General features: G+C 47.4%; 1 protein-coding gene across 1 annotated transcript in view; it reads left to right on the forward strand.

Annotated features, from left to right (window-relative positions):
• The window catches only part of Bcas1 (brain enriched myelin associated protein 1), an 83,215-nt gene extending 61,179 nt beyond the window's left edge, over positions 1–22,036 (forward strand). The window contains exons 10-13 of the mRNA XM_057781053.1: positions 2,277–2,342; positions 8,251–8,529; positions 13,430–13,500; positions 16,689–22,036. Of these exons, the coding sequence (XP_057637036.1) occupies positions 2,277–2,342; positions 8,251–8,529; positions 13,430–13,500; positions 16,689–16,752 (480 nt within the window). The 3' untranslated portion in view covers positions 16,753–22,036. The remainder of the gene's footprint in view (positions 1–2,276; positions 2,343–8,250; positions 8,530–13,429; positions 13,501–16,688) is intronic.
• The last annotated feature ends 1,983 nt before the right edge of the window (positions 22,037–24,019 follow it).

Below are 24,019 nucleotides of genomic sequence, written 5' to 3' on the forward strand. Positions count from 1 at the left end.
GGGCAGGCAGAGGTGGCTTAGAGTATGGAGTCTGGACTCACTGCCTGCTGTTACCACGTGGGTCTCTAACCAGTTAGGTCCACAGCCCAGCCTAGCATCTCTGAGCTTTCATTTCATTTGCTCTTAAAATGGTAAAAATGCCGGTTCCCCTCTGCTGAGGTTGTGCTGTGGTGGACAAATCGTGGACATGTTTCTCCTTTAGCACAGTGCCTGCACTCAGCTGAACCACCTAAGTTAGCCTCTTGCTCATCTCCAGTGCCTTGAGCATCGTGTCTCAGACAGCTGAAGCAGGTAACACTAACCGGACAAAATACATGACCCCACGGTTTTCTTTTTCATGCAGTTATGGTATGTGTGCTTATATGCATGTTTGCTTGTACATGGGTACACATGTGTGGGGGTATACATGTACATGTGTGCATGTGTGCCTGCCTGAGGCTGGTATTGGGAGTCTTCCTTATGCTAAGGTAGAGTCTCTTGGTTGAAGCAGGTGCTGTCAGATAGGAGAAGCCTAGCTAGCCCAATCCTCCAGGAATCCTGCTTCTTCCTCTGGGATTACAAATGGTCCCCATGCCCACCCAGCTTCCCAGGCTCTAAACTCTGTCCTCACACCTGCTGACTGCTTTCACAGAAGGTGCCGAGCCAGCTCCCTGCCTGCCCGCTCTAGTGTTCTTAGGATTAACTGTTCTTGGCTGTGCGTTATGAGCGCATGCTGCCTGCTAAGAGAATAGCCCAGCTGACACAGTGCAGGTGGGGGGTCTCCTCTTCAGCCCACGCTGCTTCCACCCCACCCCCTGCACAGCTGGGAGGGATGATGGGAACTAATAACTAAGCTATTCAAGAGATTTGACCTGAGTTGGTGTCGTCGATGAGACCTGAGCGCTCATCCCATCCAGTGGGTATTTGATTGCGTCGAGCACGGAGCATTACTGTGTGCACAGGTAAAGCTACCGAGCTCAGGGTCAGTCTGAGTGTGTCTGTGGCCAGTTGGAGCATTAAAGCGCTCAGTACCCCCGAGGGACTTGTTAAACACAGGTGGCCAAACCCTAGCCCCCAGACTTTGATTCAGTGGACCTGCATCTAAGCAGGTGTGAAGAATTTGCATCTCTCTAACAGGTCCCCAGGTGAGTCCAACCCTCTGTGCCTGTGGCCACACAATTGGAACCACTAGCTCAGCTCACTTGGTTGAAGAAATCAAAGATGCAGATTCAGCCGCGTCAAGGAAGCCACTGGCTCTAGGGGGCGCTAAAGGATAAGAATGGAATGCCCACTGGGTGAAAATAGCAAAAAGAGTTAGCAGGCAGGTGATGCCAGTGAAGGCTGCAGAGCCCAGCTGTTCATTCTTTAATCCATTCACTTCTAATCACCTCCTCCTTCCAAGACTATTTCATTCTCATCCTTCCCCTTCTAAAAAAAAGATCTCATTGAGCCCAGGCTATCTTGTGGTCCTGCTGCTTCAGCCCATAAGTGCTGGGATTACATGTATTTTCCTGGGGAGATAAAAAACAAATATCTATTCACCCCAGACAGGAGATCAGTGACTGAGCAGAGTACCAACTTCCCCGAGGTCATACATGGTAAACCAATGAGTTTATTGGGCTCACTTCCAGGGCATGAATGATGGGTTACTTATAGAAGCTCGGATGACCCCAAAGCAGCTGCGGCACTGGAAGGTCTTACCCCAGCCTAGACAATGACTTCCTCATAACTAGCCAGATGGAGCCACACCCTTGTCCCCCAATTAGCCTTCTGTGTGTCCTAGTACTCCTGAGACCACAAACGCTAGGGCAGAATCCCATACAGTTGGGAAAGGTGAGCAGGAAAGAGTGACTGGAATCTCAGGTGAGAGTCAAACGACTCCCCCGCCCCCTTTCTGTGAGGGACAGTCAGCAGGCTGATTTGGAGGGTCTCTTGTGGCTGTCTCTGCTGCTCCCTGACAGCGGCTGTTATGCCCAGGGGACCGCGTTCTGCATCAGCAGGTGTGTCCGCCAGAGCCAGCCTTGGCTCATGTCTATTCATCCCAGAATTATACAATCCTAGGGGCTTGGGAGTTCTGCTGCTCCTTTGGGAAGCTGACACTTGAATTCCGTCGGACTGCGATGATCACAAAGGTCCACATCTCTGTGAGGGACCCCTTCCTGGTTGATCTTCTAGTGTCTTGATCCTAAATCTCAAGAACAGATGGCGGGGGTCATCGGTTTCAGAAGCGCGGTTGCATCTGTCCTTCATTGCTATGTTGCGGTCACTGAGAGGCCACTGTCTGTTTGTTGTTGTAGTCAGTGAAAGGGGATGGAGGGATCACCCGCTCGGAAGAAAGTGCTGGGAAAGACTCCAGTTGCCAAGTAAGTGACCTTGAACTCAGTCTGGTGGCGGGTTTGGCCGGTATCTTCTCACCCGACTCATTTTCTGTGCAATTCTCAGCCATTTATGTTTCCTGATTCAGCACCCACTGTATACCCCACGCTGTTGGGCTCTGCAGACATGGTGTTTAGTCTTCAGCTGTATCGCGCCTCTTCTCTCTTCACGTGGAAAATTCCTTTCCAGCCTTCAAGCTTTAGCAGAAATGTCACCTCCTCAAAAGAGGTTCTAGTCCCTTTGGGCATCACCGCCATCTTGCTTGCTCACTTGTGATGCTGTGTTGATTCTCCTGCCTGTCTCCTGATGCTTCTCACCCATGCCGGGAACACTGTGGAGCAAGAAGGTGTTTCCGTTTTCCTCTCACCGCGTGTGGTGCCCGGCGCGCAGTGGGAACTATCCTAGAACTCATTTCCTCAGTTACTTTATTTATTTATTTATTTATTTATTTTGGTTTTTCGAGGCAGGGTTTCTCTGTAGCTTTGGTGCCTGTCCTGGAACTAGCTCTTGTAGACCAGGCTGGCCTCAAACTCACAGAGATCCGCCTGCCTCTGCCTCCCGAGTGCTGGGATTAAAGGCGTGCACCACCACCGCCCGGCTAGTTACTTTATTCTTAACAGAGTGTTTTATATCCACGTGGGATCATTCTTCTAAAAATGGGATCACTGGGCTGGGGGTATAACTTGCTTAGTAGAAAGCTTGCCTGACACACACAAATTCGTGGATTCCATCCTAGCACGGCGGAAGACCAAGCACGGTAGCACATGCCTGCAGTCCCAACACTTGGGAGCCAGAGGGAAGAAAATTAGGTGTTCAATACCATCTAATGACCCCCTAGTTTATAATCTGGCACTTCTTTTAATATAACTAGATACCTCTATAAAAACATCAGATACTCTTGTATTGGTTTTATTTTTTTTTTTTTGCTGATTTTTTTTATTAATTAATTAATTTAATTATTAAAGATTTCTGCCTCTTCCCCGCCACCACCTCCCATTCCCTCCCCCTCCCCCAATCAAGTCTTCCTTCCTCCTCAGCCCAAAGAGCAAGCAGGTTTCTCTGCCCTGTGGGAGGTCCAAGGACCACCCACCTCCATCCAGGTCTATTAAGGTGAGCATCCAAACTACCTGGGCTCCCACAAAGCCATTACATGCAATAGGATCAAGAACCCATTGCCATTGTTCTTCAGTTCTCAGTAGTCCTCATTGTCCATTATGTTCAGCGAGACCGGTTTTGTCCCATGCTTTTTCAGTCCCCGGCCAGCTGGCCTTGGTGAGTTCCCGATAGATCATCCCCATTGCCTCAGTGCGTGGGTGCACCCCTCGCAGTCCTGAGTTCCTTGCTCGTGCTCACTCTCCTTCTGCTCCTCCTTTGGATCGTGAGACTTCAGTCCAGTGCTCCAATGTTGGTCTCTGTCTCTGTCTTCTTTCATCGCCTGATGAAGGTTAATATTCAGAGGGATGCTTATATGTTTTTCTTTGGGTTCACCTTCTTATTTAGCTTCTCTAGAGTCACGAATTATAGTCTCAATGTCCTTTATTTATGGCTAGAAACCAAATATGAGTGAGTACATCCCATGTTCCTCTTTTTGGGTCTGGCTTACCTCACTCAGGATAGTGTTTTCAATTTCCGTCCATTTGTATGCAAAATTCAAGAAGTCATTGTTTTTTACTGCTGAGTAGTACTCTAATATGTATATATTCCATACTTTCTTCATCCATTCTTCCATTGAAGGACATCTAGGTTGTTTCCAGGTTCTGGCAATTACAAACAATGCTGCTATGAACATAGTTGAGCATATACTTTTGTTGTATGTTTGGGCATCTCTTGGGTATATTCCCAATAGTGGTATTGCTGGGTCAAGAGGTAGGTTGAACCCGACTTTCCTGAGAAACCGCCACACTGCTTTCCAAAGTGGTTGCACAAGTTTGCATTCCCACCAGCAATGGATGAGAGTGCCCCTTTCTCCACAACCTCTCCAGCAGAGGCTATCATTGGTGTTTTTGATTTTAGCCATTCTGACCGGTGTAAGATGGTATCTTAATGTTGTCTTGATTTGCATTTCCCTGATTGCTAAAACTCAAGTCCAAATGGATTAAAGACCTCAATATCAGTCCAAACACACTGAATCTGATAGAAGAGAAAGTGGGAAGTACTCTACAACACATGGGCACAGGAGAACACTTCCTACGTACAACCCCAGCAGCACAAACACTAAGGACATCATTGAATAAATGGGACCTCCTGAGACTGAGAAGCTTCTGTAAAGCAAAGGACACTGTCACTAAGACAGAAAGGCAACCCACTGACTGGGAGAAGATCTTCACCAACCCCGCAACTGACAAAGGTCTGATATCCAAAATATACAAAGAACTCAAGAAATTAGACCGTAAAAGGTTAATCAATCCAATTATAAAATGGGGCACTGAGCTGAACAGAGACTTTTCAACAGAAGAAGTTCAAATGGCCAAAAGTCACTTAAGATCTTGTATTGGTTTTAATAATATGAAGAAGTGCTCTAAAGCCTGGATTTTAGACTCAAAAGGCCTGGATCCGATCCTGGATTAGCCAAGGTCTTTTTTTGGTTTTTTGTGGATTTTTTTGCTGTGTTTTGACAGATCGCCAATCTCCCAGAGCCTCAGTTTCCACACTGGGAGGATGTAGGGGAAGTCCTGTCTAGATGAATCAGTACCAGGAAAGCATTGAGAACATTCCTGGCACGGAAGGCTCAATACGTGATTTACTATCAGCATAGGCTGCCATAACAAAACACCATACACTGAGTGGCTTAAACCACAGAGATTTCTTCTTCCACACTTCTGTTGCTGGAAAGGCTAAACTCAAAGTGTTGACATGGTTCAGTCTCTAGTGAGGCTCTCTCCCTTGCTTCTGCCTTGGCTGGGGCGTGGGTGGCAAGGGAAGAAGAGTGCCCTGTAGTGTCTCTTCCTATAAGGACCTTTGGAATCAGAGCCCCATCAGTAAGGCCTCATTTAACATTGAATTATTACTTTACTCCAAATACAACCACAAAAGGGAATCATTTTCATTAAACCGCTGGTAGGGAATGACCATCCTATATTCATACCATGTGAATCTACAGAATAATTCAGAATAAAGTGTAAAGTGTCTACTTCTAGTAATAATTAGAAAACTTCTGTATATATGGACAGGAGGAACAAGAATCTCAGTGCCCAGATGGAGTTTCTCCGGAGAAGGGAGGGTGAGTCCCTGCAGCTGGGCAGTGTGAGTGGTGGGCCACTAGTGTGTCACCCCGCATCACTGTTTCCCAGCGCCTCATCTGCACGGTGCACTCAGAGCCTCTCGGTTTCATAAAAAGAGGAACTGCAGGCAAGGTTAAGAGGGGGACCGCATTTCTGTTAGCCTCTCGGCTGGGGACTTCCCTGAACGGCAGGCTGACAGTTCTGTGCCACGGGGCCACCTCCCTCCAAGGAAAACCAAGATGCTGTCTGCTGTGGATTTGGCATTCCACATGGGCCGGATGTGGTCATTTGACCCTCAGGTGACACTGCTCAGATGAGGACATGAAGAGACTCTCGATGCCTGGTCACACAGCAGCAAGGACACGATAGAACTGTCCTCGAGCTAGGTCACTGACTCACTGGGAGGTTTTGAGTCACTGCCAGATGCTGGCTTCTTCCACACAATTTGTGGAAGTTCAGGGGTTTGCACAGCATTGCAGGGTCCTGGCCTTCCCAAGGACCACCATGGTGGGAAGCCCCTTCATCCCAAGGCGACAGTTGCTTTGGCTTCCTGTGCTACTCAGGGATTCTCCTCCATGTCTTAGCCCCTGCCACAGCTTTGGCTGCTAGGACAGGATTAGGGACACATGGCTGCAGGATAATTTGAAGGGTGTTGGCTACCCCCAAGGACATCTACTTCCTAGAGAGCTGCAGTCTTCAGGAGCTCAGGCTCAGAGTGGCCGATCCGCTTGTCTTCTGGCTTCTTCCTCAGAGCTGTGCTGGGTTCACTGGTGCACAATGCCAGCTTTTATTCTCCGTCAACACTGCAGTTCTGCCGTGAGACTTCCTTCATGGATACATGGCAGGACTTCATGAACCAGAGTTTGAAGACCTGAATTGAGGGGTCAAATGTGACCCCGTGGAGTAATAGTTAAACTTCTATTGTTTGCTGTGACTTTCAAAGCTGCTGTTTTTAAAGCCAGTACTGATGGCATTTCACAAGAGTTCATTATCAAGGTCTCAGAAGCCTCGTGTGGAGGCATGGGACCACCAGCACTTGGGAGGCAGAGGCAGGAGGATCACACTTTTGAGGCCCGTGTTGGCATGTAAAAACATGATGTCTCCCAGCTAGGATCTGAGCAGTCACTAGTCCATGGGATGGTGTGTGTGACATTGAGTTCATCAGACTTCTCTCGGCACTCCCATTTACCTCTGCTGCACCAAAGCTAGAGTTGCTGAGACCCATGCATGTCTGTAAGAGCTTGCTTGGGCCTCTGGTTGCTTACTGCTGGGAAGTAAGATTTCTCTGGGGCTGTTTGGTCTCCCTCCGTTCTGCTTTTATATTGTCTGTACTGGTAGACATTTGAGGTCAAAATATGATAAGAAAAAGATTTCAACTTTCTGCCAGATTTTATTTTATTTTTTATCTTTATTTTTATTTATTTATTTTTTGCTACATGTAGCTACAGTTTTCCCAGAATCTTATAGGACTGGAGTTTTGACAAGCCTCTACATTATAGGTGCCATGTAGAATGTCTCATTTTGGTACTGAAAGATGCCCATTCAAAATTAAAAATAACCATCAGGTTTTTTAACTGCCATGTCATAAGATAAAAAGACAGTTTCACATAAAACTATAAGGCATTATAATTATGAATTTCAAAATGAGCACTCTCAAAAAATAAGTCACAGGCTAATTATGGGACACCCTCTCAACACTGGCCTACGCATGCAAGGGCTTCAAGAAAGGCTGGATCCAAGGTCACACATACTGACATCCATACTGGTTTCTTTCGAGTGTTCTCGGCTCTGCTTTTTTACTGTGTTGACTTCCTATAGGGTCATATTTTTTCTCCTGAAATGAACTCCCGAAGGTCCAGGCTTGTATTTTCATAGTTTCAAATCCAGTGGAATAAAATCAGACTTCTTGATTATTTTAGCAAAGCTTTAATATCAGATCAGCTTCTGTCTTCAGCTATCCTAAACCAATCAGAGCTGTCTTCAGCTATCGTTAACCAATCAGAGATGTCTTTAGAGTATCCTGAACCAATCAGAGTTGTCTCTAGATTATTCTGAATCAATCAGAGGTGTATAAGCCCCATCACATACACTGCTGTAACTGGCCAGGTCTGGGCGACATGCCACATCCAGGGGTAGAATTAGTTTGCCTAGATTTCGTAGGGGTAACTGTTATTGCTATCCCAGTTTAGGGGTGGGGAAATTGCACCTCTGGGAGTTAAGTGGCTCAGTCAAAGTCATTTATGTAGTTTAACAAAGAATGGAGAGAGGGTACTTGCAGGGAAAGCATAAATGAATAATGGATTATTACAAAGATAAACACAGGGCTGGAGAGATGGCTCAGAGGTTAAGAGCACTGGCTGCTCTTCCAGAGGCCCTGAGTTCAATTCCCAGCAACCACATGGTGGCTCACAACCATCTATGATAAAAATCTAGTGCTCTCCTCTGGTGTGCAGGTGTACATGCAGGCAGAATGCTGTATACACAATAAATAAATCTTTTAAAAAAGATAAACACATAAATAAATGCCCCCTGCTACACACACCTTGATGATCCCTCCCCATTTTACCCAAACTCTTTTCCAACATCTGAACATCACTGCTTTAACATATTTACCCCCTGCTGTTAAGAATGAACTTTCAGATACTAAACAGGGGCTTTGTTTGAAATTATGTAGACGTCAAACTTCACAGAGAAGACACCCTCGCCCCCAGAACCAGAGCCTGTGGGAACAGCCCAGAAAAGCAAGGAGAACTCCTCAAAAGACAAGAAGTCAGTGGACAAGAAGTCTGTGGCCGAGACCAACAAGCAGAAGAACAGCAAGCAGGAAGCTAGAGAACCTGCGCAGTGCATGCAACCTCCTGTGGTGGAGGCCAACGCACTGCAGAATGGGGACAAGACCCCAAAGAAGTCCGAGAAGCGGCGACAGTCCCTCGGGGGCTTTCTGAAGGGGCTGGTGAGTAGATGAAGTCTTCTTTCTCATTTCTTAGCTAAAGGATGAGGTATTAATCTCCAAAGTGGGGGCTGGCTAGAAAGCTGGCAAAAAGAAAAAAAAAAGATTCTGTGCACCTACTGGGTGTCAGGCACTGCGCTAGGTACAGAGAATAACAGGTAAGTTTGAGGTTAGGGGCAGGAAGGATGAGGATACCGGGTGGTGGGGACAGGAAGATCTAAGTAGCATAGAGGATGGTAGGAGGGAGTGAGACCGAAAGCCTATGCTCCCAAGCCTCTCTACCCTGCTTGTCTGCAGTCCTGCTCTGCCTGCCTCCTAGCTGTGTGTCCTTGGCTGAGACAACCCCTCAGTGCCTCAGTTTCTCCATTTGTAAAATCTAGGTTATGGTAACAGTTGTAGGTCTATCTCGGTTTGCTTTCTGTTGCTGTGATAAGCACTGTGATCTAAAGCAACGTGGCGAGGACAGGGTTTATTTCCACTTACAGTTTACAGTCCACCATGGAGGGAAATCAGGGCAGGAACCTGAAGGCAGGAACTGAAGCAGAGACCATGAACGAGTGCTACTTTATGGCTTACTCTCTGTGGCTGGCTCAGCCTGCTTTCTTACACAACCTAGGACTATCTGCCCAGGGAATGGCACTGCCCACAGTGAGCTGGGCCCTCCCACAGCACTCCTCAATCAAGAAAATGCCACCATAGACTCACCTACTGCCCAGTCTGATGGAGGTAATTCCTCCATTGTCGCTCCCTCTTCTCTATAGTCAACAGGGTTAATATGGAGTATTTGAGGAAAGGGCCATGTATGGATCAGGCAGAGCTCTGAACCAGAAGAAGATCCTAAGGCCAGCACACTAGCCGCCAGCTTACAGGCTGGACAGCGTAATCGCTGATTGGCTACAGAGCATCAGTGTGGTACAGAGCACTGTTTACCCTGTTTTGGCATGGTATGATACATTGCCTGCTTGTGACTGGCCAAAGCTAGACAGTTTGTGATTGACTGGAAGCCCAGTTATTTGCTACACGAAATACATTCTTCTGTTAGGTTCCGGTGTGTTTAGTCCCTCAGCCACACTGTACTCTGTGACACAGAACTCAAAGAACCAGCCTAAGGATGATGGCCCCTGCATCTTTAATCTGCTCGGTTGAGTTACTTCTTCACCAAAGAATTCTGGGAGCAGAATTCCTTTTGTGATTGCAGTTTTAGGCAGAGAAGCCAAAGCGCTCAGATTTATTGAGGTTTATGTTGGGGTGTCAGCCCCCCGAGACCTCTCAGGATTCAGAAGAATGGCTATAGTAGGCGAAAACTGACTAAAATGGTCTAAGGGTAAATAAACTAACTCACATGTCTTTTTAACATGTCCCATTTATTCTTCCTGTGTTCTCTCCAAAGCTCTCTCCAATGCTTTCTCGATGTTCCCTTTCGATGTTCTCTTCGATGTCCCCCTTTGTTGCAAAGAGGACCCGCCTGTTCGTCTGGGCTGCCTAGCTAGCTTAGCCCCAAAATAACCACACAGCAACTGTATTAATTAAATCACTGTTTGGTCCATCAGCTCTAGCTTCTTATTGGCTAACTCTTATATCTTATTTAACCCATTTCTATTAATCTGTGTACTGCCACGTGGTAATGGCTTACTGGGTAAAACTCCCTCAGTCTCCGTCCGATCCATGGCATCTCTCTCTCTCTCTGCCTTCCTTCTCCCGGCATTCAGTTCCATTGTCCCCGCCTACCTAAGTTCTGACCTAAAACAGGCCAAAAAAGTTTCTTTATTCATTAACCAAGAAAAGCAACACACAGACAGAAGGACCTCCCACACCACCTCTTAATGTTTCCCCCAATCCCACAAGGTTTCCAGTTTCCACACAGGCATAGTTGGCAATTTCATAGGTGATAACAATGGTACCAAGATGCATTTCTTAGGGCTAACAAGATGGATGGACACTGACAAGGCAGGCGCCCTATGTCTCAGAAGGGGCGTGGCTATGAAGCTCGGTGGTATAAATACCGGGAGGATTAGGATGGGCACTCGGCCCTCCAGCTAAGCATCAGGTTGCTGTATTCTCTGGCACCCAGGTGAGAAGGAATTCCTTTCTCTAGGACTGGTTTAGCAACCCAAGCTTTTGTCCTGTACGTTTTAGGGGTAAAGGTGCAAAGAGTTAATTGCCTAGACTAAGACCTTGTGTCAAATGAAAGGTGAAGGTAAGTGCAGAATATTGATAGCTTGTTAGGGCAGAGCAAAGGTCAGAGGGTTACATCTTCCTGTAGGTTACACCTTCCTTAGGTTACACCTTCCTTAGGTTACACCTTCTTTAGGTTACACCTTCCTATAGGTTACACCTTCCTGTAGGTTACACCTTCCTGTAGGTTACACCTTCCTTAGGTTACACCTTCCTTTAGGTTACACCTTCCTGAGTCTGTGTTGGAGATGTTAGGGCTGCTCAGACTGTTTATCAGTAAGAGCAGACACACTGTCTCTTTGCTCAGGGCCTCCTGCTCAGGGCTCCTTTCTTGTCAATAGGTCCTGTCAATAGGATAATTGTGGGGCTGGCTTTATGTAGATTTGACTATGAGAACAAAGGTTTGGCTGAGTGAAGACTCACACCAGGGCACCCACTGTGTGGGAAAGGCCATCCAGTTGCCAGTACAGGAAAAATCGGGTTTAAACAATGATTTATATACTGCTGGGATGTTTTGGGATGAATCCCACTATGGGAAGGAGGAAGGCTATGACTTCACAAGATTTTTACAGAATTGATAGCGACTATTCAAAAGACAGGTGTTCCTGAAGCAATGCAAATAGGGTCATCTCACTAGATTATATTCTTCTGAGTTTGTCCATTGATCTGTCAGCTGTACTTTTACTGTATAATGCTTGTGGTCCCCAACACAGATTTGTTCCAACCACCCCATTAAAGTATCAGAGTTGTATCCCCAAGACCCATGCAAATGCCAAGAGGATGTGGCTACAATTGTATAATCCAAACACTTAAGGAAGCAGAGACAGGGGATCCCTGGAGGAAGGCGGCTAGCTAGACTAACTACATCAGTGTGTTCTTGGTCAAAGTGAGAAACCCTGCCTCAGTATATGAGGTAGAGAGCAATTGGGAAAATGCCTGGCATCGACCTGTGGCCTTCCCATGGCACCATACACATGTGAGCATGCATACACACACAATTGAAAACTGTCCTGTGTGATGATATTTCCTACACTAGACTATGTGGCAGATTGTGTGTATATAGTATGTCATATACACCATCCTATGTTATGTATAGTTTATCACACTCTTCCCTTTACATGACGTACTACACTATAGTACTAAACTGTGCTCTGTGCACAATCCTGTGTTGTAAGGTTCTACTTTATACTGAAGAAAGAGCCGCCGGTAACCGCCTCCAATCCATGTGACATGTATAAATCTCAGCTAACGTGTGCTAGGAAAGAAACTGTGCTCAAATGTAGTAGTAGGAGCTGCGGTCTGCATCCCCGTCACCCGGCTAGTTTATACCCGAAATAATCACACCAAATAGTATTGATTAAATTACTGTCTGGCCCATTATTTCTAGCCTCTTATTGGCTAACTCTCACATCTTGATTCAACTCATTTTTAATAATCTGTATGTCACCACAAGACTGTGACTTACCGGGAAAGAATAAAGAAGCTGCTTTGGCCATTTGATAGAGCAGCCCTTAGGTGGGTGGAGTAGACAGAACAGAATTCTGGGAGCAAGAAGGCAGGAAGGGAGAGCCGCCATGGAGCCAGCCGCCAGGTCGGACATGCTGAATCTTTCCCAGTAAGCCATGACCCCGTGGTGACATACAGATTATTAGAAATGGGTTGAATCAAGATGTGAGAGTTAGCTGATAAGAGGCTAAAAATAATGGGCCAGTCAGTAATTCAATTAATACAATTTGGTGTTGTTATTTCGGGTATAAACTAGCCGGGTGGCGGGGACACAGCCCACCACTCCTCATTACAACACTCAAAGGCTAAGGATCCTATCATTTCTTGGCATGACATCCTGGAAAACAGGCATAATGGTGCACGCCTATAATCCTAACTCTCAGGAGGATTGCTGTGAGAGCAGGGCTAACGTGGGCTAAATAGTGAGTTCTAGAACAGCCTGGGCTACCCAGTGAGATGCTATCTGGAAAATAAAACCAAAAAGAAGGATTTTAGAAAAACTGTAGTACGGGGAAAGGCCTGATATTGTAAGGGTCTATAAAGTGGGCCTGTTAGTTGGGAGATGGGCAGAGACAAGGGAGGTGTATGTATTTTTATTTAGGTGGTGCTAACATGAGCATATTTCTATTAATCCGAGCTCACAGAACTGCGCAGAAAGGGCTAGTTTGACTGTGTCTAAGTTATACTAACAAAGTACAATAATAACCACCTGCACACCTGCACACATCCACCTGCCACACTGGGACAGCAGTAAGGTACAGCCTCCACATGCCAGCCACATGCATGGCCCTGAGGATGCAGCAGACAGAATCCACAGAGGAGGAAGATGCCAGGTAAAAGGTAGTGAGATCCCTTCAGTTAGTGACGAGGGATAAAGCAGAGCACCGCTTTGTGAGGCAGTGGAAGAAGGAGTTGCCTGACAGTGGCATGCGGTGTCTAGAATGAGCTGGGAGAGGAGGTTCCCCACCCTAGGACAGCTCCAAATGTATCACAGTATGAGCCCGCTTTATCTCGGGAACAATCTTCTCATCTTAGAGGCAAAGAAATCAAATCATAATGTGTCTAAGATTTCACAAAACCAGAAAGCAATGTCACTAGGTGTTGAAGCTGGACACCTACCCGTGAATAGGACATATTGACTTGACACACTACCTAGCTCAGAATAAGTATGTGGTCCTCGGTGCTGTTGGTTTTTTACCGACCGCTTCATGTTTTTCTCCAGGGACCAAAGCGGATGTTGGATGCTCAAGTGCAGACAGACCCTGTATCCATCGGACCAGTTGGAAAATCCAAGTAAACAAATCACTCCGTTCTCACCGGGCCCTCTTCCCACTCCACCTCCCTTCCAGACTCACTCCGTGTATATATCTGTTTTTCTCCTGGCCAACCAATGAAATTCTGCCTACAACTTCAACCTGAATTGTAGATCGAGGTGTATTATTTACGTCTCTGGTCTGGTCTTTCCTGGCAATGTAGCTGTAAAGATGGATTAGCAGGTTAACTAGGTAGTTCAGGAGAGCTGGGGGTGCCAGGTGTGGGATGGAGGAGGTAGATAAAGGCATCTGTGTTAGGTGATGAAAAGATAGCAGTGACCAGTAAGTAGAGGAAAATACCGCAATGAGGAAAAGAGTATTCTGCATTACAGTAAATGCTGACTCGCCCCTCAGCTTCAAAGCGGAAGGGAAGATCCGATCCGTTTGTTTCAGTTCACACTGAAGGAAGGAAGGAGGACTCTAGGCAGGCTCTGCCTTGGGCCTCTGCCAGCTTTCTGGAATGGACCGTGTGGGCAGTGAAGAGGAATGGGTAAGAGTTGGTTTTCAAATAGGGTCCTTGAAAGTTATTGGTGAAGGGAAGTGATTATCTGGAGAGGGATTGCAATGATTTGGGGGAACAATTATTTCTGAAGTGTAGGGACAAGGGCATGGATTACCAACTCCAAAAGAAAACCCAAGAGTAGAAAGAAAGTAAGTTGCAGGTTTGTTTTGCCACACAAAGGGGCTCCAAGACCTCCGCTTTCCCCTTTGCAGCTGGTACCCTAACACAGACTGTCCGCAATATTTCGTTATTAATGTTCTCAGATGGTGGAGGGGCTTGCTTCATCTTTTCCATCTGACGCTTATCTCACGCCTGTCTGTAATTTCCTAATGTGTTCAGGATGTTCTCTGATTAAAAAACCTTCCCCTAACCTGGTTAATAAAAATTTACAGAAGATTATTTAAATATTCGAGGTGTTTTTTTTTTTAATTCTTGTATAGAGAACTAAATTGGAGCATGACTCCATTGAGGTGGAATGCTAAGTAGCCTATGACTGACTGATGCTCATGTATATTGTACCTTTCTTTTTCTGATTTAATAAAAAAAAAAAACTATTGGATTTTAGAAAATATTCTTATTCTAAACATTAAATGCAGCTCTCTAGTGCTCTCTACAAGAGCTGAGTCTTCTTAAGCAGACGATAAACAATGCCCACATACATATTCAGAGATCCCTCCCACACACCTTTGTGTACGTGTACAGACTGATAGATACAGGGCTGGAGAGATGGCTCAGTGGTTAAGAGCACTGACTGTTCTTCCATAGGTCCTGAGTTCATTTCCCAGCAACCAGAGATGGCTCTCACAACCATCTCTGGTGGGATCTGATGTCCTCTTCTGGCATAAAGTCATACATGCAGGTAGAGCGCTCATGTGAAATAAATGAACCTTTTTAGAAAAACTGATAAATCCAGAACTAGACTGGTGCACATGTGTGACTGGACCTAACAGTTGCAGCCATTGCCCCAGCAAACCGTCCTCCGTACGCCAATTAAAAGAGCCAAATTAGTAATGAAAACCAGAAAAGGGAGATTGGTTCCATGTGGTCATATTGGGAAGAGGGATAGAGATCCAGTAGCCTCTCCCACCCCTGCTGCCCATCTTCAGAGTCCTGACAAGAGGGTAAGGTTTAAATAGAAGATAAAAGGCAGAACCAAGCCATCCAGTCCTCCTGTGCTTCCCAGGCCACCATTATCTCAGCAACAAATCTGCCCACAAGCTGTAAAACTTTCTCTAGTAAACAAACACCTCCTCTAACAGCCCCGGAGCTTCAGCCTTTTCCTTTCCCCTCTGGGGACTTTGGGGGAAATTTTAATTTGTTTCAAAAGGGCCACAGGTGTCCCTCTAGATATATTCGTTTCTGCCAAGCACACAGGTTTTACACACACACATACATACACTCATATCCACACATTGGCTCACACAAACCACAGGAATCAGAAGTCAGCACAGAATATCCTGTCCTGGCAAGGATGAGAGCACAGGGGCCATAATAAAACGCACTAGGAAATTGGTAGATGCTCCCAAGAAGAGCCACGTCTGTAAGTCCCCAGTTGTGGAGAGAGTAACGGCAGGCCAGGCAACATGGCCTGCAGGCTGCTAACAGACTGACTGGATTCTGGGTTTCACATATGGTCCAGCAGTGGTTTTCTGGAAGCTAAAGTGCTTCCTGGGTCCTCCTGACCTGAGTTAGAAATCCTGTCAGTTCCTGGACCGGTTGGGGGTGTGGATGGGGGCTACTACAATACCTTGGGAAAGTTGGAAGAGGGGAGGAAGTGGCCACACCACCCAGTCCCTCCAAGTGACCATCAATGAAACCAACCAGCTCTCCTTTGTCTGCAAAGCCCTGGGGGCGTTGCCTGCTGTGACCTTCGGCCAGCCTCTGGGCTAGAGCAGCCCACAGAGGAAGGTGACCGTCTCTCCGGCCCGGCCCACTTCACCTTACAGGGCACTAGCGCTTCGGGCTCAAAGGAGAACGGTTTCCAGGCAGGATAGGGAGGTTCAGAAGCAGGGAAGAGTGACTCGGGCCACCCGCCTATAGCACCCTCCCACTTCCTGGAAACCAAACCCAAGCTGCGGTGGGGGAGGGGCTCTCTGTGGCGAAGCCCTGCAGAGCCCCTCCCTAACTTTTATCCCTGGTCCCTCCCTTCTCCTCGGCCAAAGAAGAGGGAACTCTTAAATGAAATTGTGGGGTTTTTTGTTTTGTTTTTATGAAGGTCGGGAAATTTAAGCCACAAACTCAAACAATGATTTTACTGCCAGGACCCTAAACCCCTGTAGCTGAAGAAGGAAGTTTGGTGTTTCTTGTGAAAGTTGTGTGTTTGGGGGCGTAATCCCATTTCTGATGAGTTCACAGCCGGCACTAACTGCCACGCCTCGCGCCACTGGAGTGTGAAAAAGAGCAGGCACCCCGCAAAAGAGCAGGCACCCCACAAAAGCGCACAGAAAGACCACGGGAGTCAGAGGGCTGAGGGGCCGCAAACTCGACCCCACGGAGCCAAGCCGAGCTCGGACAGGTGGAGTGGGAGGCAAACCTGACAGGCAGCAAATGTTCCAGAATACTCTCCCCCAAAGACAACAAAATTAAGACGTTCTTGGGAGGAGAGGGGACAAAGGTGCCGGGTTTGTCACGATGAGTCATTTAATGATTTACTGATTTGTTTGTAGGTGCACAGGGAAGTGTCTCCTCTCCCTTGCCAAGAAGACGTGGCTTTTCCAAGAATGGAGCTAGTGGGATGAAATGGCCACCACTGTGCGTGCAAGTGTATATACACACACCACACATATACACACACTCACACACACTCGTGTGTACACACATGCACGCACACTCTCAACGATGCCTTCCAGTTCCTGATAACAGAAACTTTTTGACTGATACGGATAAAAGAATTCACTCAAGTGATTCCCAGCAGCCTGAGGCCACCCTTGGATTCATCCTCTTGGCGAAAGAGCCACAAACCTAAGGAGCTGCAAAAATAGAAGTGAAGAGAAAGGGTACTGTTTGGGGTGGTAGCTCTTTGCTCTTTAAACACAGGTCTATCTCTTCCCACCCCCACCCCAAGCACTGTGCAAACAAACAGTCCAGATAAACTGGGCAGTGGGGATCTCATTAAATTTACCAAGTCCAGAATGGGCCCCTCTGCCTCCTCCTCGAAGATATAGAGGAAGGCTAGGTCTCTTCCTCCAGGACCTGCAGGCGTGGTCTCTTTGTCCCATAGTCCCAAACTAGCTTTGAGCCTGAAGCAATCAAATCAGAGCTTGGGGTGCAGCTCAGTGGTAAAGTACTGGTCCAGCGCAAATGAGGCCTCATGGTCCATTCTCCGTGTTGTGGGGGTGAAGGGGGTAGTGACATGGTAATTAACCAAATATGAGGAAAGGGCACCAATTACCCACTTTCCCACGGTGCAAACCCTGAGATTAGCGATGGGCGCTGTCAGGACTCGCTCTGCCCACCCTCTCCATGTCCTCTTCAGAGCCCTTTAAGGAAGCCGTTTGGCACAGCGAATAGAGTCGGGTTCTTCCCTGGTCGGGACTGTGTTGGCTCTGTTGAAAACAGAGCAGCAAATGACTGTCCGTTAGCAAGAAGAGGAAAACAAAACGACAGCAAACAACTTGCAGACATTGGTCACTGGGGTCTTTGTGACGTCAGACACACGGGCCAGGGCTAGGGATTGCGTCTCAGGAAGTTGGACGTTTTTTGGCCTCAGCAGCGCCACCCATAAAGCTACCCCTGGCTCCTCTGCACCCTGGAGCCTCTAACTTGCGTGGCAGAAGCGAACCACGTGATTTAACAGAAACAGGGGCAGCGGCCCCAGCTGCTTGACTGGATCTCACACCCAGCCTTCCTAAAGCAGTCTCTAACGTACAGCTGTGTCCGCCCGACTCCAACCCCCGCTCCCCCACCCCCCACTAAATTTAACTGCTTCGTTACGTTTTCTTAGGAACCGATCGGCGGGAACCTGTATGGGTTTGTTTCAGATTTCCAAATGGGTGCTTCCTGACAAAATGGCCCCAGCTGCACATCTGGCAACGGTTGCCTTTGAGGCGAGCTCTTAGAAGAGTCTGTCATTCAAACGCCTTTTGCGTAATCCGACCACATGGGTGCGCTCCAGGACCTGAGTTCTGCAGACTGACCAAGGCGCTTTCCTCTGGCTTTCTTCTACGGACCCAAGAAAGAGACTTTAAGAGTTTGCTGTTAACTTCTAGAATGCAGTCGGATTTCATTAGGAGAACTGGAAGAATTAAGACAAATTGACCAGTTACTGTCTATGATCCCCACAGCCTTCTGAGCAAAGATGATCTGGGTAGGTCTGTTCCTTTTTGTTCCACCCTGCAGAAAGCTTTTGGGGAAAATATGGGACTGCCAAGCATCCAAGCAACCTTGCTGCTTTCTACCATGTTCCACGGCCTGACCATACCTCTCCCTGACTCCCCTCCCGAACACACTCAGTTGGAGATCAAATGAATTCCCACCTCTACTTCCTCCAGCAATAAAGGTGAGGATTACAGTGGCCAAAGCTAACAGTGCAGTGGCTAACCCTCAATCAATACTCAGTAAACAACAGTCATTCCAGCGTAGAAACCCGTTAGCGGTAAGTAACAGAAGCCCCCACACACACACATTAGCTACTAAACTAGCAATACGGATATTTATCATTGCACACACAGTGTTATGTGACGGCCTTCGCTTTGGTTCTTGGAGACTTCCGGCTGATAAGGAAATACACCCTTAAATATAACAGGTGTGCCACAGCTTGGCTCGGGTCCCAAGAGGCTTTGCTCTGCCTTGTTCTATGGGTTAACTTTGGACTAAAACTAGTGACAGGTGATAAGTGCCACTGTAGGCAAGGGGATTATGGGATCATTATAATCAGTTTCACCTGAGCACTTGAGTGAACTGGCCCTCAGAAGGCGGCTACAATGGCTGCAGTAGTTAAGAGCGGTTCTCAAACCAACCACCCCTATAAAGTCTCCGCTAGCCACAGGGCCAGTGTGGGTGGAAGCTTAGTGCCCCCAAACGTAGTCACTGGGTTGTGGGCTTCTCCAGATCAGGACTTTTTAGTCTCTCACGGACACTGTCAGGAAGCCTAGTACGATGCCTGGGCATGGCAGATACTCAGTAAATGTCAAGTGGCCAGCTAGATTGATGGACAGCTACTCCGCAGCCACCAGCCCTGAGAACAGCTCACCATATGCTCTAGAGTGAGTTTCACTTAGCTCCAAATGTTGGCTCATTCTGATCATATCTACCTGCCAGATGACCGGCTCAGTGGCTCTCAGTGGATGGTCCTGGACCAGTGGCCGCAGCATTGATTGAGATCTTAACGGGGATATAGGGTCTTCACACGCTAATCCACTCTGACCAAAGCTTCCCAGAGGAGGACCCAGCCAACCCATGCCCTTATGTAGCCTTCAGACAGTTTCAGTGTAAAGAAAATCTGAAAATCGCAGAGGGACCACACCCTGAAGTCCCCTCTCTGAGTACGTGGTCCGAAGACTGGCCCTGAAGATGCAGGTTATAAAAGCCAGCTCTGAACTTCACTTGACGCCAGCTAGTGTGTAGCATGCCGAGGGTCTTGTTTACTCCCCATCTGTAAGATGGGGGAAAAAAAAAAAAAAACTTTCTGCATCTACACAGAGTAAAAGCCGTGTTGCCCAACGCTGAAACCCAACCTAAAGTATTATTTGTATGTTTTAGAGATGGGGTCTCATGCATGCTGGGCTGCCCTTGAACTCATTATGTAGCCAAGAATGAGTTTAAACTTATGATATTCCGGGCTCTGCCTTCTGATGCTGGACTGACAAGTGTACACCACTGCACCCAATTCGTGTGGTATTGAGGATCAAACGTGGGACTTTGTGTGTGGCAGGAGAGCCTTCCACTAACTGAGCCCCCACCCCGGTGTGGCCAGCATCAGCTCTTGCAGGCCTGCGGAAGCCTTGGGAAGGACAAGGATAGTGACGATGGTCTGAGGATGTGACATTGTGGGACGGAGAGAAAACACGGCTACAAGGACACTTGAATGGTGCGTGGCCTTTTACAGAGGGGACAGTTGAGCTAATTCAAGAAGAATGAAGAAGGCTTGGCCAAGGGTTCCCAGAGGAACAGGAGGTGCTGGACTGTAACCCCCCAGAGCGAACGTAAGTAGTTCAATTCAGCTGGCCGGCTGGCTGGATAGCACACCTTGGAGAGGCCAGAGGCCAGGAGGCAGCAGAACTAATCTCCAGATCTCCAGAATGTGTAGGAGCCCGCTATAAGGATCTGAAGCTATCTCCATAAGCTGGGAGTATAGTTTCTGTGGCAGACAATGTTCTCTCTCTCTCTCTCTCTCTCTCTCTCTCTCTCTCTCTCTCAGCAGCCGTACAAGAGAAATGAGGGGTGACATAATTAAAATGTCTTCATTTTGGTTTCCAGCAGGACCTAATACAAACAATTCGACCAGTATTTACCATGTGACTAACTATCCGTCAGATATTAATTACAAAATTTATCATTTCTTTTTAAGCTTAGGCAATGACTATAAGAAATATCCAGTCAGGGGCTGGAGAGATGGCTCAGTGGTTAGAACGTACTGTTCTTGCAGAGGACAGGAGTCTGGTTTCCAGCACCCACACGGGGCGGATCACAAATGCCTATAACTACAGCTCCAAGGCATTGAGTGCCCCCTTCTCTCCTCTGGGGACCCTGCACTCCCATACACAGATACAAACACATACATATACACATAATTAAAAATAAAATCTTTTTATATAAAAAATGTCCACTTGGATAAAACCTATCAATGGCTTTAACCGTTAGAAAGACACCCACTGAAACATTCACTTCTAAGTGTCAGTGTTGAATGGACTCGGGCCCAGCCATCCGCCCAGGTGATCCATAGCCACAATGCAGGGCTCAGAGAGCTTGAACAAGTCAAGGTCTTCAACAACATTTGTTGTGTTGAGCCTGCGTGGTAATGGTTGGGAGGTTGAGAGAAAAGCAAGTGAGAAGCCACCAAGGGTTGCAAGCTCAGTGGCCAGGCACCAGTGCACAGCAAGACTTACTGATTGCAGACAGCATCTAACCTGGGGATAGCACAGGTGTCCCCTAGCGTACAGGCATTTGGTCTTTGAGATGCCTTGTCCCATCCTGTTCCCTTACTGGCTCATTAGAGAGAGCGGGGGAGCTCTGGGTTCATGTCCCATTCTGAAGTACATCCGTTTTTCTGGGGAGAAAAAATCGATCTGCTTTCGACTTTCCTTGGTTCCAACAATATAAAGTTTCCATGGCAACAGATTCTACAGATGCCCCATCTTCAGCCTACCTCAGAGTTCCCAGGAAGTACTAACGGTTCCCACCTCACAAGTTCCTCATTCTCTGCTCCTCTTCTTGGTGGTCTTCTGCAGATGCAGTCAGAGCTTGATCAACCTACCTTCAGAGTGTTCTGGAAATCTCTGCGAATTTGTCCCCAGATGGCATATAAACCTCCTGTCTCTCTGAGGGGTCCTCTCCACATTCCTGCAGAGTCCTTAGTGGGCAGCCACAGTAGTGAGTGGCGTGCTCGTGGCTCCGCTTTGCCACCCATCACTTTGCAAGTAAACCGCTAGCATCTATACTCTGTGGCAGGGGCTGTGTCTATATTGGGCGTCTCAGGAAGGCTGAGACCATGCCCATAGTTCAGCAGTGAGAACTGGGTATGGGCAGTGGTTTTGACGTGCTGGAGGGTTGAGAGAAGGCTAGCCTGCAGCAGAGAGGTTCACAGAAGGAAGGTAGAGGAAGTGTCAGTGTGGGTGCCTGTGGGAAGGAGTGTTAGGAGGTTGGTAAGGACAGCTGGAACCAGGGTGCCCTGGAAAGTACACACACACACATACACACACCAGACCCAAAAGCTGTCGGGAATAAAACCTGGGAGAGGCAGTTTGAACAAGAGGTTGGAAAGAGGACTAGAGAGACACTACAACGTGGTTGGAGACCTGGTTGCAGCTGGGGGGGGGGGGGGCAGCCCTTATGTGGGTCTAAGTAAATGACAATGTGAAATAGTCACGATGGCTTTATCTTCAGAACAAATAGAGTTAGTGTTGAGAACATGCCCCGGCCATCCACGTCAGCACGCCTCAGAGACGTCTGGGCACCCATACTTGTTGCTACATTATTCACAAGAGCCAAGCTACGGAAGCGGCAGAGATGCCCATCGACAGGTGGATGTATAAAGAGGATTGCTGTATATACATAATAGCCTCACTCGTTGTAAAGAAAAATGGGATTATGACATTTTCAAGAAAATGGCCGGGACTAGAGATCACTGTAATAAGTGATTATGTGGGACTTGGGAAGATGAACTGTGTCGGGGGGTGGGGGGGTGGGATCTAAAGGGAAAGAGGGGAAGAGGTGGCTTTGAAAGCCAAAGGGGGTCTATTGTGGGGATGAGTGAGATAAGGAGAGGAGGGAGGAAGGGCAGCGGGCAGGGTATGAGAGCGTCAGGATGAACCCCATTATTTTGTACACTAACTTAAAGTTAATTTTAAAGATTAAATAAACACATTAAAAAAAAAGAAGAAGAGAATGACGGTTATAATCAGAGCCCAGGCCCCAAGTGCACAGAGCCTCAGCGGGAACTGAGTTCTGCTACTCACTAGCCATGTGGTCTTGAGCAAACTGCTTAAGGTCTTTAAGCCTTGCTTTCACGCCACGGAGGGGATGGGCAAAGTCCCCTCAGCAAACTGTGATGGAGATTTGGCGATGCTTAGCAGGAGATGAGTGATTGTGGAACTATTAGTATGGGTTGGCGCCTACTAAGTGCTGGTTCCCATGGAGACACTGGCGACAAAAGTCAGCTGTCGGGAAGGGGAATGAAAACGGAAGTGAAAGGGTGGGTCAGGCCCTGAAATCCCTGCCCGGGTGGGAGGAAAGCTCAGTGGGAAAGCGCCTGCGGCTCAAGCATTAAGGACCAGGACCGCAGTTTGATGACCAGCATACACATAAAAATTCAGATGTAGGGACACCCACCTATAACCCCAGAGCTGGACAGGCAGAGACACACCCCTGGGACTTGCTGGCCACCCAGTCTAACCAAATAGGTGAACTTGAGGTTCAATGAGAGGCCTTGCCCCAGTTGAGGCTGACACTTAATGTTCACCTCTGACCGCCACACATGCGCGTGTACTGCATACACACACATGCACCCAAATTCACACACACATACTAACACATACATACTAACCCGCTAAAATGTTTACTACTCGTCTAGGATCTGCCTCCAGACTTTCCTCCAAATTCTTATGAAAACATCTCCTTTTCAGAAGTTAGGCCCGAGCTGGAGCTCGAGCGCTCTGCTCCTCCAGCTTGGCCCACAGTCACGCTCTGGGGGTCCACCTTCACATGCCCCACCCACTCGGCCACCCTGCCTAGGTAACTTTGCTGGCCAGTCCTCACAAGCATGCCGTGATTCTGAGAAGACCAAAACGGGACATTAGGCCCTCAGCCCACTCAGGGCTGAAAACCTAAAGTGCAAAATCCTTCTGAGGGACAGATTTCTTTAGTTTCCCTAAATTAGGGCCTTGAAAAAAACAGGTCCAGTGCCAAGGTCTCAGAATTGTTTAATGGCGTGCTTTGCAAACATATGGCCTCTTGAACCAAACAGGAGACTTGATGAGAAAGAGCTGAGCCAGTGGTGGCGTGGTTGAAGTCAACCACAATACGGTACATCTAGAGTGTGGAGGCAGCTTTATTTACTCTGACTGCAGCGGAAGAGCTTTGCATGACAGTTCTGGGAAACTGTTGCCTAAGAAAGTAGCCTTTCTAGGCTTTCAGAAAAACAAAATTAACATACTACCAACAAAGGTGCATGTGTGTGGTGTATGTATGTTTGTGTATGTGTTTATGTGTCTCTATGTGTGTGTGTGTGCGTGTAAGTTCTCTCAGAGGAAGAAATGATCTTGGAGAGATGACTATAAATGCAGGAAAGATAAAGAGCAACAGGATTAAAGCATTACTGAATTTAAATTAAACTAATTGG

This window comes from Chionomys nivalis, chromosome 9 (assembly GCF_950005125.1).
Source record: "Chionomys nivalis chromosome 9, mChiNiv1.1, whole genome shotgun sequence".
Taxonomy (NCBI): domain Eukaryota; kingdom Metazoa; phylum Chordata; class Mammalia; order Rodentia; family Cricetidae; genus Chionomys; species Chionomys nivalis.